At 46.1% G+C, this 20,988-nt stretch overlaps 1 protein-coding gene across 1 annotated transcript; it reads left to right on the forward strand.

Moving 5' to 3' along the window:
* The first annotated feature begins 2,717 nt into the window (after nucleotides 1-2,717).
* SLC37A1 (solute carrier family 37 member 1) lies at nucleotides 2,718-19,202 on the forward strand. The gene is made up of 19 exons (XM_053454884.1): nucleotides 2,718-2,830; nucleotides 3,039-3,120; nucleotides 3,401-3,530; nucleotides 3,726-3,804; nucleotides 4,826-4,961; nucleotides 5,310-5,386; nucleotides 5,666-5,832; nucleotides 6,448-6,485; nucleotides 8,419-8,496; nucleotides 8,931-9,065; nucleotides 9,167-9,257; nucleotides 9,679-9,741; nucleotides 10,244-10,329; nucleotides 11,666-11,714; nucleotides 12,022-12,095; nucleotides 16,146-16,224; nucleotides 16,442-16,539; nucleotides 16,884-16,942; nucleotides 18,514-19,202. The coding sequence occupies exons 1-19, from the start codon at nucleotides 2,775-2,777 to the stop codon at nucleotides 18,527-18,529; spliced, it is 1,593 nt and encodes a 530-aa protein (XP_053310859.1). The 5' UTR covers nucleotides 2,718-2,774; the 3' UTR covers nucleotides 18,530-19,202.
* Nucleotides 19,203-20,988: the final 1,786 nt, after the last annotated feature.

The following is a 20,988-nucleotide window of genomic DNA, read 5'->3' on the forward strand; positions in this document are numbered from 1 at the left end:
AGTTCTTACCTGGTGATCTTTGATGCACCAATCCCCCCTCTGGTGTTTATTGCCAAAAAGCTCTATTTTGGTTTCACTGTGATGAAGGGAATTTGGTCTGTGTGTTACCTAATATTTAGTCCCCCGTGAAACAGGAAGTCGCGGCCAAACAATTTCCTGTTCCAAGTCACCCAAGTGTTCTAAAAAATGGAAAATATCACTGGGAATATACTGCAAATAGATTTTTCTCGTATGAATTCATATTGTGGCGCACATGCTGTATATTTAACAATTTTTATTTATTCCTATTTCTGGATAAACCTGTGTTGTGTTTGTAATTGTTCGACATCCATGAGAGCAGAATATTTTTTGTTTAATTTTTGAAGAAAAGATCAAAAACGCATTCTTTGCTCATATTTAGCAAGGCTGCCAATATTAGCGAAGCGCTCTGTAAAGGGGAGAAAACGCCAATCGCGAGGCTCAAATATCGTTAATTTAGAGAAGAATATGAAGGAGCCTAACCCAGAATCTGCCCCAGGTTGACCTAAAAGACAGAACAGGGTATATCTGGGAGGGCTGGCAAAAGAAACAAAGGGGCAATCGCCCTCTGGGCTGCTTTAATTTGCAGATTTATGGCTACAAGCAGAAGCCTATTTTGTGTATTTCACTCGCAGTTCCACATAAAACCACCAGGGCGTCCAATGCAATCTTAGGTAGTGTTTACTCCTTGACTAGATCCATTCTCTGCTCAGTCCCTTTTGGTGAACGTATGTAGGGGAGGACAGCGTCCTGATAAGGGGTGCTTTATTAATGGGCTGTGTCTTTTTGTTTGTGCGCCAGCTCTGGCTCCGGCTCGGTTTGTGCACCAGCTCAGGATCCCGCTCAGTTTGTGCGCCAGCTCAGGCTCCAGCTCGGTTGTGCCCCAGCTCTGACTCCGGCTCGGTTTGTGGCCCAGCTCTGACTCCGGCTCGGTTTGTGGGCCAGCTCAGGATCCCGCTCAGTTTGTGCGCCAGCTCAGGCTCCAGCTCGGTTGTGCCCCAGCTCTGACTCCGGCTCTGTTTGTGGCCCAGCTCTGACTCCTGCTCGGTTTGTGGGCCAGCTCAGGATCCCGCTCGGTTTGTGCGCCAGCTCAGGCTCCAGGTCGGTTGTGCCCCAGCTCTGGCTCCGGCTCGGTTTGTGGGCCAGCTCTGGCTCCGGCTCGGTTTGTGGGCCAGCTCTGGCTCCGGCTCGGTTTGTGGGCCAGCTCTGGCTCCGGCTCGGTTTGTGCGCCAGCTCTGGCTCCGGCTCGGTTTGTGCGCCAGCTCTGGCTCCGGCTCGGTTTGTGCGCCAGCTCTGGCTCCGGCTCGGTTTGTGCGCCAGCTCTGGCTCCGGCTCGGTTTGTGCGCCAGCTCTGGCTCCGGCTCGGTTTGTGGGCCAGCTCAGGATCCCGCTCAGTTTGTGCGCCAGCTCAGGCTCCAGGTCGGTTGTGCCCCAGCTCTGGCTCCGGCTCGGTTTGTGGGCCAGCTCTGGCTCCGGCTCGGTTTGTGGCCCAGCTCTGGCTCCGGCTCGGTTTGTGGGCCAGCTCTGGCTCCGGCTCGGTTTGTGGGCCAGCTCTGGCTCCGGCTCGGTTTGTGTGCCAGCTCTGGCTCCGGCTCGGTTTGTGCGCCAGCTCTGGCTCCGGCTCGGTTTGTGCGCCAGCTCTGGCTCCGGCTCGGTTTGTGGCCCAGCTCTGGCTCCGGCTCGGTTTGTGGCCCAGCTCTGGCTCCGGTCAAATTGTTTATATAAATTCTTCTTTCCCGTGAGGCCTCGTTAGTCCCCGTTTCAGGGTAATTGCCCCTTCTCTTTATGTATAATAGTCGTAGTTTGTGTGTTTGCACTTCCTGTTCTGGATGACTTCCTCCTGGTGTCACCATTGTGTGTATCCTGTTTGGGTGTGTTCTGGCTGAATGCTTCTGCGCATGGACACAGCTACTTTCTTCTTTATTGTTGATTTTTCCGAGTGACGTGGATGACTCCTGTTTGCCTTAAATCAGGCAATTTGTTACCCTGGACCTGCCCTGATTAACAATTACTCCCATCCTACTAATACCCCAGTGCTTAGAACAGAATAATTCATGAAAGTGCTGTTAGAATGAAGTCGGTGGCTTCTGGGAGACGTGTGGAAGGTGACCACCGGTTGCCGATCACACAATGTCTTCCCCGGTTACATGAACCCGAAGTCAGGAAGCCATCTGCCGGCAGTGATTAGGTGATTGTATGGACCCTCTGGGGCAACATAAAAATATGCCCCACAGGGTGGGGTAAGAAAGTCTGAGCTGTGATTGGTGGATTCCGTTCTTTACGGCCTTTACTGTGAGGTAGAAATGAAGTGTGAGGAACAGAAGGCTCTTTTACTGCGTAACCCTAACCTGTCCACGGGGGCAACATATTTTAAATGCCCACAAATCCCCCCCCTGGGGGGGCATTAAACAGGACTTCTTATATCAAAAGGCTCAATGGGGATCCAAAGGTGATGCGCAGCTCTGCACCCCATGAGCCTCCAGCAGATCTGGCCTCACGGGGTCCATGGCGGGTGTAATATTCCCGGCAGCAGGGCAGATGCATCAGTGCGATGGAGGCCACCACATGCCTTCCCGGACTATGGGGTCTACAGAGAGCACCCCCACACACGTCATTTCTATCCACCCAAAAACACTTCACCCATCATCCTCCTGTCTAGTTAAAGCAAAATGTCCACCCCTGCTACCCCATACAAACACTATCAACCCTTTCTCTTCTCCCAGCAGGCCCCTCTGTCGGCAGGCCCCACGCTTTAAATGGCTGTTTTGCCCCCCGGAATCCGTCTGTTCCTCTCATTTTCCAGGGACCAGTGGTGAGTATGATGGAGGATGAGGGGCAGGAGGTTTAAACACAATATAAAATATTACCGGCTACACTTCACACGAACATATGAGCAGCTAGCCTGGCCCTGTCACAGTTGGGACCCCCAGGGTAATACCAGGCATTGGCACAGAGGGGTCTCCTCTTTACCCCAAGGCCAGTCACCGCCTGGGGTTCTGATATGATTTGTTCCCGTGCAGGTTCCGGGCTCTGGTTCTGCTCCTCACCTACCTCCTGTACTGCAGCTTCCACTTGTCCAGAAAACCCATCACGATTGTTAAGGTGAGAAGCGGGCGAGTCGGGGGGGGGCTTCGGGGTGAGTGGAGATGGCGAGTCGAGGACTGATGATGTCATTACGCCTTGTTACTCCTGGCCCTTTACCATTAACCTTTGTTAACCCAGACCATTAACTTCTCTTTGTTAACCCTTTGTTACCAGATGCTATATGTTGTCTCACCCAATGGATACTAATTATTCTAGTTGGAGCAATAGGATGATACTGGTTTCCAGTTAGTGTTACTGGTTAGAGGCCGGCTATACTAACAGGACCTTCGCTCCACAGGGAGAGCTCCACAAACACTGCGCCGACCCCAATGAAATCGAGCTTCCCAGCTACAAGGAGTTCGTCATTTTGAAGCAGTCGCCTCTACACCCGGCACAGAATGTGTCCGCCTGCGGCTGGGCCCCGTTCGGTAACCCCATTTACCCCGCTTACATCCTAACATTTGCCACCCACGCCCTTTGTTTCCCTCACTTTTAATCAGTTTTAACCCTTTCTTCTCTGATTTCCCTAACCGTCTCCTCTCCCCGTATCTTTCTCGTTTCCCTCCGGCCGCGTCCTCTCCTCTCCTTCACCTGGTATCATTAATGTCGTTCTTTCCATTCAGATAAGAAGAATTATAAGCAGCTGCTGGGTGCGCTCGATTATTCCTTCCTGTGCGCGTACGCCGTGGGCATGTACCTCAGGTAGGCACAAGGAGGGCATCTATGATTCCAGAGAGGTCTAGGAGGGGCAGAGGAGTCCACGAGAGGAGGACAGTGTGGTGGGGGGCCAGTTAGTGCATATGGCAGGGTAGCCAGAGGAAGAAAGGGGGCAGAAAGTGTTGGGAGTAGGCAGAGAGCAGGTAGACGGGGCAGAGCAGGGACAGGGAGGTATAAGGGGGCAGAGAGCAGGTAGACGGGGCAGAGCAGGGGCAGGCAGGTATAAAGGGGGAGGCAGAGAGCAGGTAGACGGGGCAGGGTAAAGGCAGGTATAAGGGGATAGGCAGAGAGCAGGTAGAGGAGGCAGAGTAGGCGCAGCCTGGTATAAGGGGGAGGCAGAGAGCAGGTAGGCGGGGCAGAGCAGGGTCAGGCAGGTATAAGGGGGTAGGCAGAGAGCAGGTAAACAGGGAAGAGCATGGGCAGGCAGGTATAAGGGGGAGGCAGAGAGAAGGTAGGCAGGGCAGAGCAGGGGCAGGGAGGTAAAAGGGGGTAGGCAGAGAGCAGGTAAACAGGGCAGAGCATGGGCAGGCAGGTATAAGGGGGAGGCAGAGAGCAGGTAGGCGGGGCAGAGCAGGGGCAGGCAGGTATAAGGGGGTAGGCAGAGAGCAGGTAAACAGGGCAGAGCATGGGCAGGCAGGTATAAGGGGGAGGCAGAGAGCAGGTAGGCGGGGCAGAGCAGGGGCAGGCAGGTATAAGGGGGTAGGCAGAGAGCAGGTAAACAGGGCAGAGCATGGGCAGGCAGGTATAAGGGGGAGGCAGAGAGCAGGTAGGCGGGGCAGAGCAGGGGCAGGCAGGTATAAGGGGGTAGGCAGAGAGCAGGTAAACAGGGCAGAGCATGGGCAGGCAGGCATAAGGGGGAGGCAGAGAGCAGGTACAAGGGGAAGAGTGAAGAGAGGGAAGGCAAGTATAACAGTGCAGGCAGAGGTGGTAGGCAGGGGCAGGTAGACGGTGCGGTGAGTACCCTCTCCATACTTACCCCGTATCTCTGTGACTTTTTTACCCTCAGCGGGATGATTGGGGAGCGGCTGCCCCTCCGATATTTCCTATCCTGCGGGATGTTGGCGAGCGGCTTCTTCACCATACTCTTTGGATTCGGCTATTTTTATAACATCCATGACCTGTCCTATTATATCATTATCCAGGTGAGTGTAACCGTCATTCCACAAGTTACCCTAATCCCTAATTGCACCAACCCAGGACAAGGCAGAAGAAATCCTTTCAGATCGAGCCAGTTATACCCACACGAGTGTCTCGTGGGCCAGTCGGAGTAAACCCTGAATTAATGGATTTTACCAGCTACCAGGATATCACTGGATAGACAGACAGGCAAGGACTGACAGACACGCAGGCAGAGGAAAGGGATGATTAGTGGTTGTTGCCAAGTGCCCGTGACTCTCACCCTTAATGGGTCTTTTGGATTTTTTGCCATTTTGCCCCTTCAGTCCCTTTGTCCGGACTTGTCTCATTAGACTGATTCTCTCTCTCCACAGGTCCTAAATGGGTTGGTTCAGACCACTGGCTGGCCCTGTGTAGTGACCTGTATCGGAAATTGGTTTGGGAAAGGAAGGTGAGTGACGTATAGAACCTGTGAACAAATGACATCATAGAAACATGACTGAGGCGAGAGCAGTAAATCTAGGATGTTGTGTGGCATTATAGCGGCATTAAGATCCCTTAAGAAGAGACACTTGGTTTGATTCCTGATCAGGGATCTAGAGTTACAGGAGGTGTCCGGGTTGATCCCTCATCAGGGATCTAGAGATATAGGACATATCCAAGTTGATCCCTGATCAGGGATCCGCAGTCACAGGATGCATTGAGGGTCATTGGCTGTTTACCTCTGCAGGAGAGGGCTCATCATGGGAGTCTGGAACTCGCACACGTCGGTGGGAAACATTCTTGGATCTCTCATTGCCGGTTACTGGGTGTCTTCTTGCTGGGGGATGTCCTTCCTGGTACCCGGGATCATTATCTGCATGATGGGAATCGTCTGCTTCTTGTTCCTCATAGAACGTGTGTAAAAAAACGTCTTCTCGTGTCCATCGACCCCTCTGTCTCTTAGTTTGTCCATTTGTTTCATCTGTATTTTCTCTGTCTGTCTCTGTATATCTGTCCGTCTGTCCGCACGATTTTAGGTAGAATGTTAAGTTGCCTCTTTGTTTCCTTTTCCATCAGGACAGAACCCTCTCTTTTTTTAATTACCCCACCCTAATGCATTTTGGTGGGGTAAGTAAGCCCCCAGCCCCACTGATTATTGTTGTGTTTACAGGTTTGACTGAAACACAAATATTTTCACTCACATCATGTTTGAGACCAAATGAATGAAACCCACACATTAACCCTTTAACTAAATTTTTAGCAAGTTCACTTACTAAAGTGCGGTGAGGGTTCAGAATCAGGTGAGTTGCTCTCATGAAGGCAACAATCAGAAAGGAGCGCTCTGCGGGGGCAGTTCCAGAATCCGCATGGCAGCCGCTGTCTGATCTCTGTCCTTATGTATCATTTATACACATCTCTCAGATGCTCACTCTTGTTTCCGATACTATCTTTTCATCCTTTTTCTTGTTCCTGTCACGTACCGTAATCGTCTCGCTGTTTTCCCTGACGTGGCCTCTCATGTGTTTGTAGATCCGCGGGATATCAGGTCCGATGTGCCTCTCTCTCCGGTGAGTAGAGCTCAGAATACTTACACACATGCATACACTCACACACACTCACACACACATGCACACACTCACACACACATGCATACACTCACACATTCATTCACACACATGCATACACTCACACACAATCACAGACACCCATACACTTGCACACACATTCATACACCTCCCCACATGATTACACATTCATACATGTGCACACACACTCACACACGCACTCTCACATGTGCATACATACGCACGCACTAACGCATATATATATATATACTTGCACACACTAACACATATACCGGTATATATTCACCCATACACAAATGCATACAACTTTATACACTCGCACACATTCATAGACCTGCACACACTCACACATATTCATAAAGCTGCACACACACACGCATACAACCGCACACTCTTACACATAGATATACAACTGCAGACATTCATACACCCACACACATGCGCACACACTCAAGCTCACTTATACACGCTCACCTTCTCCCATCCCTTCATCCACATCCTTATCACCCCCATCCTCTGATACAGCTCTCTCATCCCTTCATTCTCATCATCCCCATCCTCTGATACAGCGCTCTCATCCCTTCATTCTCATCATCCTCTGATACAGCTTCTCTCATCCCTTCATTCTCATCATCCTCTGATACAGCGCTCTCATCCCTTCATTCTCATCATCCTCATCATCCTCATCCTCTGATACAGCTTCTCTCATCCCTTCATTCTCATCATCCTCATCCTCTGATACAGCTCTCTCATCCCTTCATTCTCATCATCCTCATCCTCTGATACAGCTCTCTCATCCCTTCATTCTCATCATCCCCATCCTCTGATACAGCGCTCTCATCCCTTCATTCTCATCATCCTCATCCTCTGATACAGCTTCTCTCATCCCTTCATTCTCATCATCCTCTGATACAGCGCTCTCATCCCTTCATTCTCATCATCCTCATCCTCTGATACAGCTTCTCTCATCCCTTCATTCTCATCATCCTCATCCTCTGATACAGCGCTCTCATCCCTTCATTCTCATCATCCTCATCCTCTGATACAGCTTCTCTCATCCCTTCATTCTCATCATCCTCTGATACAGCGCTCTCATCCCTTCATTCTCATCATCCTCATCCTCTGATACAGCTTCTCTCATCCCTTCATTCTCATCATCCCCATCCTCTGATACAGCGCTCTCATCCCTTCATTCTCATCATCCTCATCCTCTGATACAGCGCTCTCATCCCTTCATTCTCATCATCCTCTGATACAGCGCTCTCATCCCTTCATTCTCATCATCCTCATCCTCTGATACAGCTTCTCTCATCCCTTCATTCTCATCATCCTCATCCTCTGATACAGCTCTCTCATCCCTTCATTCTCATCATCCTCATCCTCTGATACAGCGCTCTCATCCCTTCATTCTCATCATCCTCATCCTCTGATACAGCTTCTCTCATCCCTTCATTCTCATCATCTTCATCCTCTGATACAGCTTCTCTTATCACTTCATTCTCATCATCCTCATCCTCTGATACAGCGCTCTCATCCCTTCATTCTCATCATCCTCATCCTCTGATACAGCTTCTCTCATCCCTTCATTCTCATCACCCTCATCCTCTGATACAGCTTCTCTCATCCCTTCATTCTCATCATCCTCATCCTCTGATACAGCTTCTCTCATCCCTTCATTCTCATCATCCTCATCCTCTGATACAGCGCTCTCATCCCTTCATTCTCATCATCCTCATCCTCTGATACAGCGCTCTCATCCCTTCATTCTCATCATCCTCATCCTCTGATACAGCGCTCTCATCCCTTCATTCTCATCATCCTCATCCTCTGATACGGCTTCCTCCATTCCTCTGAGTCTCTTACTTAGTATGGTCTCCAGGGGTTTTAATGAATATTCTTTACCTTTTCTCCTCAGCCCCCATCCAGCTCCACGTGTAACGGGTTTAATATCCAGAATCAGGTCTTAAAGATCAGAGACTCGACTCCAGAAAAGGTACTGGGAAGACAGAAGTGAGTAGGGAAAGGTCACATCATGACCTGTGATAGATCCTAGCTTTTATTGCCGGATTCCAACCCCTGTCCAGGGAACCAAACACGATAATGGGTTTCAGGATGATACAGAACACATTCTATATGGGATGATCTGCGGCAGGTTCCGGGTTGTAACAGTTGTAAAAATGTTTCTTTGAAGTTTATTTAATGAGATTTGAACATTTTCATGAACCTCCAAACATTTCCGGCCCAGGACAGTGAGGTGCACCCAGCGGGGGTGGCACATAGCATTTGCTTAGCCAGCCACATGTAAATTACATGATTTTTGAGACCCAGGCTACTCACCTGACTCCCCAGCCTCCTGCATCGGGCCTGGGGGCCCCAGGAAGCCACAGGATAGTATTAGTCTTCTAAAGACTTTTCTGTTCCACTCAGGACTGGGAAGGTCAGGATATGCTGGGTCCATCTCCCGTTTACCCCACACATCACGTTATCGTCCTACAGAAAGACACCAGCATCGGAACAAGCGGATCTTCGGCCATCAGCTTCTTCGGGGCTCTCCAGATCCCGGTGAGAGAAAAAGGGGTATCAGGCGGTTTGTTCCGGGGAGAAGCGTAACTGATAGAGTAACAGCGCTGCCGGGGTTTGTGTCATTCTGTTTTCTTCCGCAGGGAGTCGTGGAATTTTCCATGTGTTTGTTATTTGCCAAACTTGTCAGTTATACCTTCCTGTTCTGGCTTCCACTTTACATCACTAATGTGGGTGAGTTCCATATGTACAGACAATAAATACATACATATAGCATGTACCCTGTTACTCACTATAACCCCTCTTATTCCCCTGTATGCTGCTCCCCCTCCTATTACTGTATATAACCCTGCATATAACCCCTCCTATTACTTCATATAACCCCTCCTTATAACCCCTCCTATTACTCTGCATAACCCCCTATAACCCCTCCTATTACTTCATATAACCCCTCCTTATAACTCCTCCTATTACTTCCTATAACCCTTCTTATAACTCCTCCTTTTACTCCCTTTAACCCTCCTGGTAACCCCTTCTATTACTTCATATAACCCCACCTATTACTTTATATAACCCCTCCTGGTAACCCCTCCTGGTAAGACATTAACACCCTCCCCCTTCCTCTTCACGGACGTGACTCTTGTCCTCCTTACAGGCCATATGGACGTGCGTCAGGCTGGCGACCTCTCCGCTCTCTTTGATGTTGGAGGCATTATTGGTGAGATGAGGGTTTCTTGGTGCAGAACGTGGTTGTGAGTCGTTTGTGTTACAGGACTGACCCAAGTTTCATCTCAACCTTTGGGTTCCCAGGACACCATACTACTAAGTGACATCATTTGGGATCCGCCCACACTTCATTAGTGTGGTGTGATGTCATAGCATGGTCCACAAATGAAATGACAGCTTTACCCCCTTTTGGTTATGTTCTCACCCTGGTTAGGTGATTTATCTCGCTGGATCAGAAGCCATAACTTAGGTGAGGGGATCAGATTAGGGTCGGGACTGATTGGAAGAAGTAAAGGGGTAGTGCTAATGGCGGATTTAGGAAGGCAATGAAGTCACAACCAAAGGTATGAATGGAGGTAAACATAGATGGGACTGAAAAAAAAATAGAATAAAGTATCAGACCCAAACATAGTAAGGCTCTGTTCTGTGCCCCCATCAAATAGGGGTCTTTTACTGTTACACCAAGATATGTGAACATCTTCATCTCCTCGCAGGGGGAGTACTGGCCGGGATCATCTCAGATAAATCTCACAAACGGGCAACAACCTGCGGCCTCATGTTATTGTTTGCCGCCCCCATGGTAAGTCTGGCGCTCACTCATATCTTCTAAGTGTCCCTGTTTAGTTTGGCCAGTCCCTTTTACCTTCCCTGTGCCCCTTTCTCCTCTCCTGATGCCCCTCTCTCCTCCCCGGATGCCCCTCTTTTCTAGGAGCTCAGAAAGTTTACTGGGTATGAGGGTATCGCAGGACTCTACAGTAGAAGAGACACACAGTGTCAGCGTTGTGTCGTTGACAGTTAGCCCCACAAGGTGTTCATATATGGACAGTCTTGTGTGCCCCACAGGTTCTCTCCAGAGGTGGACTGGATTACCCATCGCTGGAGTAGCAGGGCCATTTGGAGAGATCTTGGATCTCTCTCTAACTGGTCTAAAATATAGGAAAGAGAGTTCCCTCACAAAGTGTGTCAGCAATTGATGCTGAGTGACAGGATATGATGTCATATCCCAGCTCTCAAAACTGAAGCTATATGCTCCACAAGGGGGCGCTGAAGCAGAGGTCTGTATAAACAAACCTCCAGAAAAGGAGAGGGCGATAATGTAAGAGATGAAGAGAGATTGTGTGAAAGGGGAGAGAAAGTGATAAAGTGGGCAGATAACGACAAAGGGGAAAGATAAATAAAAACGTGAGAGATAGTGTGTGGTTAAGCCAGGATGTTTGTGTGAAAAGGCAGGCGTGAATGTGTGTGTATGTATGTGTGTATGGACAGGCATTTGTAAGGGCCGTCGCTCTGACGTTTAACCGAGGGGGGGGCTCTTTAACCCCTTAAGGACAATGGGCGGTCCCTAAACCCATTGAAAACAATGCATTTTGAGCCTGAACATGTACGGGCTTTGTCATTAAGAGGTTAATAATGTTTCCATCTGTAACAAACTATGGAAAAACATAATGTTTGGGGATATAATCTTTAATTATGGGGAAACAGCTTATTGATCCAAGGAGAAATCTGACTGCCATTTTGGGGTCAAGAAGGAATTTTTTTCCCTGGTTAGTGCAGAATTGGAAAGAGCGAAGCCGGGGTTTTTTGCCTTCTTTTGGATCAACAACAACAAATTAACAGATATAGGAAAGGCTGAACTTGATGGACGCAGGTCTTTTTTCAGCCTATGTAACTATGTAACTATGTCCGTGTCTATCCCTGGCCCACCCCCTCAGCTTGTTTTAGCCCACCCCTCCATGACAGTGTGTTTGTATTAGACCCGCCCCTCTGTAATAATGATCACTGCCGGGAATGTCAATTTTTGGCAGGGCCACGTGGTCCTTCCATCTCCTTTTCCTTGTATGTTACTGTCTGGTGGCCACTATTACAGCTAAAGGACTGCCTGATGGCTATTGAAATGACCTCGATCTCTTTTGCAGCTTTACATCTTCTCCGCTGTTCACCAGACCGGACCCGTGCTCACTGCAGGTGAGTCTCCACAGACATGGCATCTTCTGACTGCCTGTGCCGTCCAAATCACATAAAACCACTCAAGGTTCACCAAACACCAAAACTATGTGCCGAAACTCCCTCATTAGGCTTGGGCACTTGCCCTCTTCTAGCTTTGCTGCTGGCGAATAGATACATTTGAATTTTTCTTTGTCAATGTAACATTTTTAACCCTGTATATGCCCCTGCTTTCCTGCCCCAGCATGCACCTAGTAGGGTAAGGTAAATCACTGAATATGTTGGCTCTTTCGACTGTCTCTAACCGTGACGTCTCCCTCTCTTCCAGTGATGTTACTGGTGTGTGGAGCCCTTGTGAATGGTCCGTACTCTCTTATTACGACTGCCGTGTCTGCTGATCTGGTGAGTAATCTAGTAGCCCCATCATCCTCTCATCCACCCACTCACATTAATCAACTGCCTTCTATGAGACATCTTATACCCACTCACTCTAACACCATAAGCTAACATGCACACTTACTTTTAGCATATACTAAAACACACACTCATATATTAACACACTATCACTCCAACCCTGTACACTAACACACACTTACTCTAACACCATACACCAACACACAGACACTCACTCTAACATTGTATACTAACACACTCTCACTCCAACACTGTACACTGACATACACAGGCTGACTCTAGCATCATACACTACCACATACTCACTCTAACACCATATACTTATACATACATTCTCCAACACCGTATACTTATACATACTTACTCTAACACCGTATACTTATACATACTCACTCTAACACCATATACTTATACATACTTACTCTAACACCGTATACTTATACATACTTACTCTAACACCGTATACTTATACATAGTCACTCTAACACCATATACTTATACATACTCACACTTACACCGTATACTTATACATACTTACTCTAACACCGTATACTTATACATAGTCACTCTAACACCGTATACTTATACATACTCACTCTAACACCATATACTTATACATACTTACTCTAACACCGTATACTTATACATACTCACTCTAACACCATATACTTATACATACTCACTCTAACACCATCTACTTATACATACTCACACTTACACAGTATACTTATACATACTCACTCTAACACCATCTACTTATACATACTTACTCTAACACCGTATACTTATACATACTTACTCTAACACCGTATACTTATACATACTTACTCTAACACCATATACTTATACATACTCACTCTAACACCGTATACTTATACATACTTACTCTAACACCGTATACTTATACATACTTACTCTAACACCATATACTTATACATACTCACACTTACACCGTATACTTATACATACTTACTCTAACACCATATACTTATACATACTCACTCTAACACCATATACTTATACATACTTACTCTAACACCGTATACTTATACATACTCACTCTAACACCGTGTACTTATACATACTCACTCAAACACCATATACTTATACATACTTACTCTAAAACCATATACTTATACATACTCACTCTAACACCGTATACTTATACATACTTACTCTAACACCATCTACTTATACATACTCACACTTACACAGTATACTTATACATACTCACACTTACACCGTATACTTATACATACTCACTCTAACACCATATACTTATACATACTTACTCTAACACCATATACTTATACATACTCACTCTAACACCATCTACTTATAAATACTCACACTTACACCGTATACTTATACATACTCACACTTACACCGTATACTTATACATACTCACTCTAACACCATATACTTATACATACTTACTCTAACACCATCTACTTATACATACTCACTCTAACACCATCTACTTATACATACTCACACTTACACCGTATACTTATACATACTCACACTTACACCGTATACTTATACATACTCACACTTACACCGTATACTTATACATACTCACTCTAACACCATATACTTATACATACTCACTCTAACACCATATACTTATACATACTTACTCTAACACCGTATACTTATACATACTTACTCTAACACTGTATACTTATACATACTCACTCTAACACCGTATACTTATACATACTCACTCTAACACCATATACTTATACATACTCACTCTAACACCATATACTTATACATACTCACTCTAACACCGTATACTTATACATACTTACTCTAACACCATATACTTATACATACTTACTCTAACACCATATACTTATACATACTCACACTTACACCGTATACTTATACATACTCACTCTAACACCATATACTTATACATACTTACTCTAACACCATCTACTTATACATACTCGCTCTAACACCATCTACTTATACATACTTACTCTAACACCATATACTTATACATACTTACTCTAACACCATATACTTATACATACTTACTCTAACACCGTATACTTATACATACTTACTCTAACACCGTATACTTATACATACTCACTCTAACACCATATACTTATACATACTCACTCTAACACCATATACTTATACATACTCACTCTAACACCATCTACTTATACATACTTACTCTAACACCGTATACTTATACATACTTACTCTAACACCGTATACTTATACATACTTACTCTAACACCATATACTTATACATACTCACACTTACACCGTATACTTATACATACTCACTCTAACACCATATACTTATACATACTTACTCTAACACCATATACTTATACATACTCACTCTAACACCATATACTTATACATACTTACTCTAACACCGTATACTTATACATACTTACTCTAACACCGTATACTTATACATACTCACTCTAACACCGTATACTTATACATACTCACTCTAACACCATATACTTATACATACTCACTCTAACACCGTATACTTATACATACTTACTCTAACACCATATACTTATACATACTTACTCTAACACCGTATACTTATACATACTCACTCTAACACGATATACTTATACATTCTTACTCTAACACCATATACTTATACATACTCACTCTAACACCATCTACTTATACATACTCACACTTACACCGTATACTTATACATACTCACACTTACACCGTATACTTATACATACTCACTCTAACACCATATACTTATACATACTCACTCTAACACCATATACTTATACATACTCACTCTAACACCATCTACTTATACATACTTACTCTAACACCGTATACTTATACATACTTACTCTAACACCGTATACTTATACATACTCACTCTAACACCGTATACTTATACATACTCACTCTAACACCATATACTTATACATACTCACTCTAACACCGTATACTTATACATACTTACTCTAACACCGTATACTTATACATACTTACTCTAACACCATATACTTATACATACTTACTCTAACACCGTATACTTATACATACTCACTCTAACACCATATACTTATACATACTTACTCTAACACCATATACTTATACATACTCACACTTACACCGTATACTTATACATACTTACTCTAACACCATATACTTATACATACTCACTCTAACACCATATACTTATACATACTTACTCTAACACCGTATACTTATACATACTCACTCAAACACCATATACTTATACATACTTACTCTAAAACCATATACTTATACATACTCACTCTAACACCGTATACTTATATATACTTACTCTAACACCATCTACTTATACATACTCACACTTACACAGTATACTTATACATACTCACACCGTATACTTATACATACTCACTCTAACACCATATACTTATACATACTTACTCTAACACCATATACTTATACATACTCACTCTAACACCATCTACTTATACATACTCACACTTACACCGTATACTTATACATACTCACACTTACACCGTATACTTATACATACTCACACTTACACCGTATACTTATACATACTCACACTTACACCGTATACTTATACATACTCACTCTAACACCATATACTTATACATACTCACTCTAACACCATCTACTTATACATACTCACACTTACACTGTATACTTATACATACTTACTCTAACACCGTATACTTATACATACTCACTCTAACACCATCTACTTATACATACTCACACTTACACCGTATACTTATACATACTTACTCTAACACCGTATACTTATACATACTCGCTCTAACACCATCTACTTATACATACTCACACTTACACCGTATACTTATACATACTTACTCTAACACCATATACTTATACATACTCACTCTAACACCGTTCTCTCTCACAGCTCTACCTCTCACACAGCTTTCCCTGCTCACGTTGCCGGCACAGTCTGCAGTGTGTCTGTCTGCTGCAGCGCTCGCCCTGTTTTAGTGTGTCTAATATGTCATATGTGTTTCTGAACAGGGGACACACAAATCATTGAAGGGGAATTCGCATGCCTTGTCCACTGTCACAGCCATTATTGATGGCACCGGATCTGTTGGTGAGAAACAATGATGCATTTCACTCTCCTGCCCACCCATCCCCACCCGGCCGTAGAAACTCCCCGGCCGTAGAAGCTGCTGGTTTTCCAGAAAGGACTCCATGTAGAAACAAGATTGCAGTTAAAATTATCCTCAAGATTTGCCCGATCTTTGTTTATGCGGGGCTCTCTCCTGTGCCCCCAGCTTCACCCGATGACCCTCTCGTTTGACTCGCAGGTGCGGCTCTGGGTCCTCTCCTGGCTGGTCTCCTGTCCCCGTATGGCTGGCACAATGTCTTCTTCATGCTGATGGTCAGTGACGGCTGTGCGCTGCTGGTGAGTGATTGTATGTAGACGGCCCGTGTCGGCAGTCGGTTACTCCCGGCCGGGGGGGGGGGGCGCTGCTGATTGGAAGAGTATTAATACTGATGCTAGCAGATAGGGTACTGTCGGGATTATTATCCAGTCTAATCCAGTGTGCAATCTTTTGAGGGATAAAGCGAGACCCCCTCTTTGGGGCAGAGAGGGTTAATGTGTGAGACCCCTGAGGCTGCCATTTTTCCTGGGCCTGAGGACTCCTCCAGTGTTATATGACCGATGAAGAGTAAGAGTTCGTGGCCCTGGGTATACCCGACGTGTCCTTCTGGGTTTTAATTAGTTTTCATGATTTTATTTTTCAGTTTTTGTTGCGTCTTATAAAGAAGGAGATGACCTGCCTCCGGTGCAGCGGAACCACGCAGTATGTACCACAGCCACGTGCCCCCTTATTACATTTACCACCACGTATGCCCCGAGCCTCCTTATTACATTTACCACCACGTATGCCCCGAGCCTCCTTATTACATTTACCACCACGTATGCCCCGTGCCTCCTTATTACATTTACCTCCACGTATGCCACCTGCCTTCTTATTACATTTACCTCCACGTATGCCACCTGCCCCCTTACTACATTTACCTCCACGTATGCCACCTGCCCCCTTATTACATTTACCACCACGTATGCCACGTGCCCCCTTATTACATTTACCACCACGTATGCCCCGTGCCTCCTTATTACATTTACCACCACGTATGCCACCTGCCCCCTTATTACATTTACCTCTACGTATGCCACCTGCCCCCTTATTACATTTACCACCACGTATGCCACCTGCCCCCTTATTACATTTACCACCACGTATGCCACGTGCCCCCTTATTACATTTACAACCACGTATGCCCCGAGCCTCCTTATTACATTTACCACCACGTATGCCACGTGCCCCCTTATTACATTTACCACCATGTATGCCCCGTGCCTCCTTATTACATTTACCACCACATATGCCACGTGCCCCCTTATTACATTTGCCTCCACGTATGCCCCGTGCCTCCTTATTACATTTACCACCACGTATGCCACCTGCCCCCTTATTACATTTACCTCTACGTATGCCACCTGCCCCCTTATTACATTTACCTCCACGTATGCCCCGTGTCCCCTTATTACATTTACCTCCACGTAGGCCCCATGTCCCCTTATTACATTTACCACCACGTATGCCACCTACCCCCTTATTACATTTACCTCCACGTATGCCCTGTGCCCCCTTATTAAATTTACCACCACGTATGCCCCGTGCCTCCTTATTACATTTACCACCACATATGCCACGTGCCCCCTTATTACATTTGCCTCCACGTATGCCCCGTGCCTCCTTATTACATTTACCACCACGTATGCCACCTGTCCCCTTATTACATTTACCTCTACGTATGCCACCTGCCCCCTTATTACATTTACCTCCACGTATGCCCCATGTCCCCTTATTACATTTACCTCCACGTAGGCCCCATGTCCCCTTATTACATTTACCTCCACGTATGCCACGTGCCCCCTTATTACATTTACCTCCACGTATGCCCTGTGCCCCCTTATTAAATTTACCACCACGTATGCCCCGTGCCCCCTTATTACATTTACCTCCACGTATGCCCTGTGCCTCCTTATTACATTTACCTCTACGTATGCTACGTGCCCCCTTATTACATTTACCTCCACGTATGCCCCGTGCCTCCTTATTACATTTACCACCACATATGCCACGTGCCCCCTTATTACATTTACCTCCACGTATGCCCTGTGTCCCCTTATTACATTTAACTCTATGTATGCCACCTGCCCCCTTATTACACTTACCTCCACGTATGCCCCGTGTCCTCTTGATACATGTCCTTGTTGGTATGCCCCATCCGCCACCGCATACCACCCTCGCCGTCTCACGTGTCTCTCCCTCACACTCTCTCTTCCGTGTCTCACTCTTTGCAGGTTTAAGGAGCACTGAGAAGTTTTCTCACCAAGACACGGGATGTATCTGCGACCAGCTGCAGGTGCTGCATGTGTCCGTGTGCACGTGTGTGATTATGTAATCCACGTGTGGCTCACGTGTGTGTAAACACCTGTATATATTGTACTTTACGTGTACACAGCACTTACTGTATATATGATAGTGCCACGGATACCTGTATTTATTGATATGTTGTTACTATAGAGACTGATCACGGTATCCGAGGGACGTGATATATAGATGATTAGCTCACGGTTTACAGTATATGAAGTCATGGAAGACTTTATTTTATAGATTATTTAAATATTTATGCATTCAGGGAAATGTGTGCGTGTCACGGAGTGAGTGTGTGTATCATTGTGAGTGTGCGCGTGTGTCACAGAGTGAGTGCGGGTGTGTCACAGAGTGTGTATTTTGTGTCTGGGATTCTCGCTTTTACCTGGGAAGAAATGTTTACAAGAAGCCTCGGGCCTCTGACCAAACGCTGCCGGGTTATGACATCATGGCGAGCTCATCCCGCTGCCACCTGGGTCGCTGTGGCTGAGGGGCTCACGCAAGGTTAATCCATAAAATGAAGGAATTTCAGGTCAAAGACGGGCATTAAAGCGTGTTTGTGAATCGGTGCCTTTATGGAGATTTCTGGGAAATAAATAATGAATTCTAAAAAAAATTGGTGTATGTGTTTTGTATTGCGATTAATCCAATGGCCGAGGGCCACTAGAGTCACTTCTCCCATAAAGCCCGGCCCTCTATGGCAATAAGGCTCAGGAACTGCAATATTTATGGCAAATAGCGGCACAACAAACACCCCAAAACGCAAGAAGCCGCCTCTGTCTGCCCGGACTCACCGGCCTGAAACGTCCTCTCACTTCCTGTCTGACCCAGCTTAACCTACCCCAGGCGACACACAGGGGCCGGCAGGTAATGCCTCACCTGGCTCCGGGGTTTATCACATGGGGCTTTTCCTCTCCCCTCAGCAGCCTCCCTGAGTCCGAGGACTTTAAATCTCCTTCACCTGCTGCCAGCATCAAAGTCTCGGATCATCAAAACCAGCACCGACTTCCAGTCTCCTACCCCTAGGAGCTTACAATCTATTAAGAGGTTGAGGAGGAATGAGACTGAAGGAGAGGTGACCTGACGAAACGCAGATACACGGCACTAGGCAAAAAACACACAGATTTTACGTGGAACAATAAAACAAAGTGATCGTTCAACTCGGGCATGGAAAGAATAAACATAAATAACAGCTTTAAATACCTTCCTAGTTCTGCCTCAGCTTGTGCCGCCAAAGTGGGCACCAAATGATTTGACTCCTAAAAAAAGAGTCACGTTTGGATGTCGGTTACTATAAGGTCCAAACCCCCACTGCATCATCATGCAGCGAGGAAGAAATGTACCGGTGATCGAAGTGAACTTCTCAGCACACGGAGACCCTCGAATCCTCCCGGCGCGAGGGACATGCTGTTGATCCAGGTGCAAATACTGGCCGTAGAGGTCTCTGTCCTGTAAGTCCTGACCCGATGGAGAGTAAAACCACACATAGACCCCCTCCCAAAATGCAGGCGCCCCAAATCTGTGTCCGAACCCCACAGTCTTTAGAGTCTCTGGTACTTGGAGAAACGTGGCACTTCATAGCAGGGGGAGGAAGTAGTCCTAAAGGACTTCTGTACAGTCTGCGGTGTCTCTGCATGTTCTGGTTACGTTGTATCTGTACAGTCTGTGGGGTGTCTTTATATTCTGGTTACACTGTGTCTGTACAGTCTGTGGGGTCTCTGCATGTTCTGGTTACGCTGTCTCTGTACAGTCTGCAGGGTCTCCGTATGGTCTGGTTACACTGTATCTGTACAGTCTGCATGGTCTCTGTATGGTCTGGTTACACTGTATCTGTACAGAACATGCAGAGACCCCGCAGACTGTACAGACACAGTGTAACCAGAATATAAAGACACCCCGCAGACTGTACAGATACAATGTAACCAGAACATACAGAAACCCCACAGACTTTTTCTGTTGTATTTTCCATCCTGATTTGAGGGAATAAATTTCTCAAATGCCCGTAGTGGCCCTTGTCAGTATGCGACTGTCTCTAACTGTCTTGTTCAGTCTGTGTCACTAACCGGTCCCTTTTTTGTAAACACTGCCCGTTACCAGGGACAAACAAGTCGCCCCTTCATTCCTCTCCCGCCCTTGTGTCCTGTTCAGTTCACGTGTAAAAAGTGACAGATCAAGAAAAACCGCAAGATAATCGACAACAACAGAACACCCAATGCAACCAAAATCCAGAGACCTCAACCCAACTGTAACATGCAGACTGTACAGATACAGCGTAACCAGAACATGTAGAGCCCCCACAGACTGTACAGATACAGCGTAACCAGAACATGTAGAGCCCCCACAGACTGTACAGATACAGCGTAACCAGAACATGTAGAGCCCCCACAGACTGTACAGATACA

Source organism: Spea bombifrons, chromosome 2 (genome assembly GCF_027358695.1).
Source record: "Spea bombifrons isolate aSpeBom1 chromosome 2, aSpeBom1.2.pri, whole genome shotgun sequence".
NCBI lineage: Eukaryota > Metazoa > Chordata > Amphibia > Anura > Pelobatidae > Spea > Spea bombifrons.

Excerpts from the sequence above, each read along its gene's own strand:
- SLC37A1 (XM_053454884.1), top strand. The coding sequence starts at position 2,775 with ATGGCTGTTTTGCCCCCCGGAATCCGTCTGTTCCTCTCATTTTCCAGG. Across the intron at positions 3,121-3,400 it reads AACCCATCACGATTGTTAAG|GGAGAGCTCCACAAACACTG; the intron begins GTGAGAAGCGGG and ends TTCGCTCCACAG. Across the intron at positions 9,066-9,166 it reads TCGGGGCTCTCCAGATCCCG|GGAGTCGTGGAATTTTCCAT; the intron begins GTGAGAGAAAAA and ends TTTCTTCCGCAG.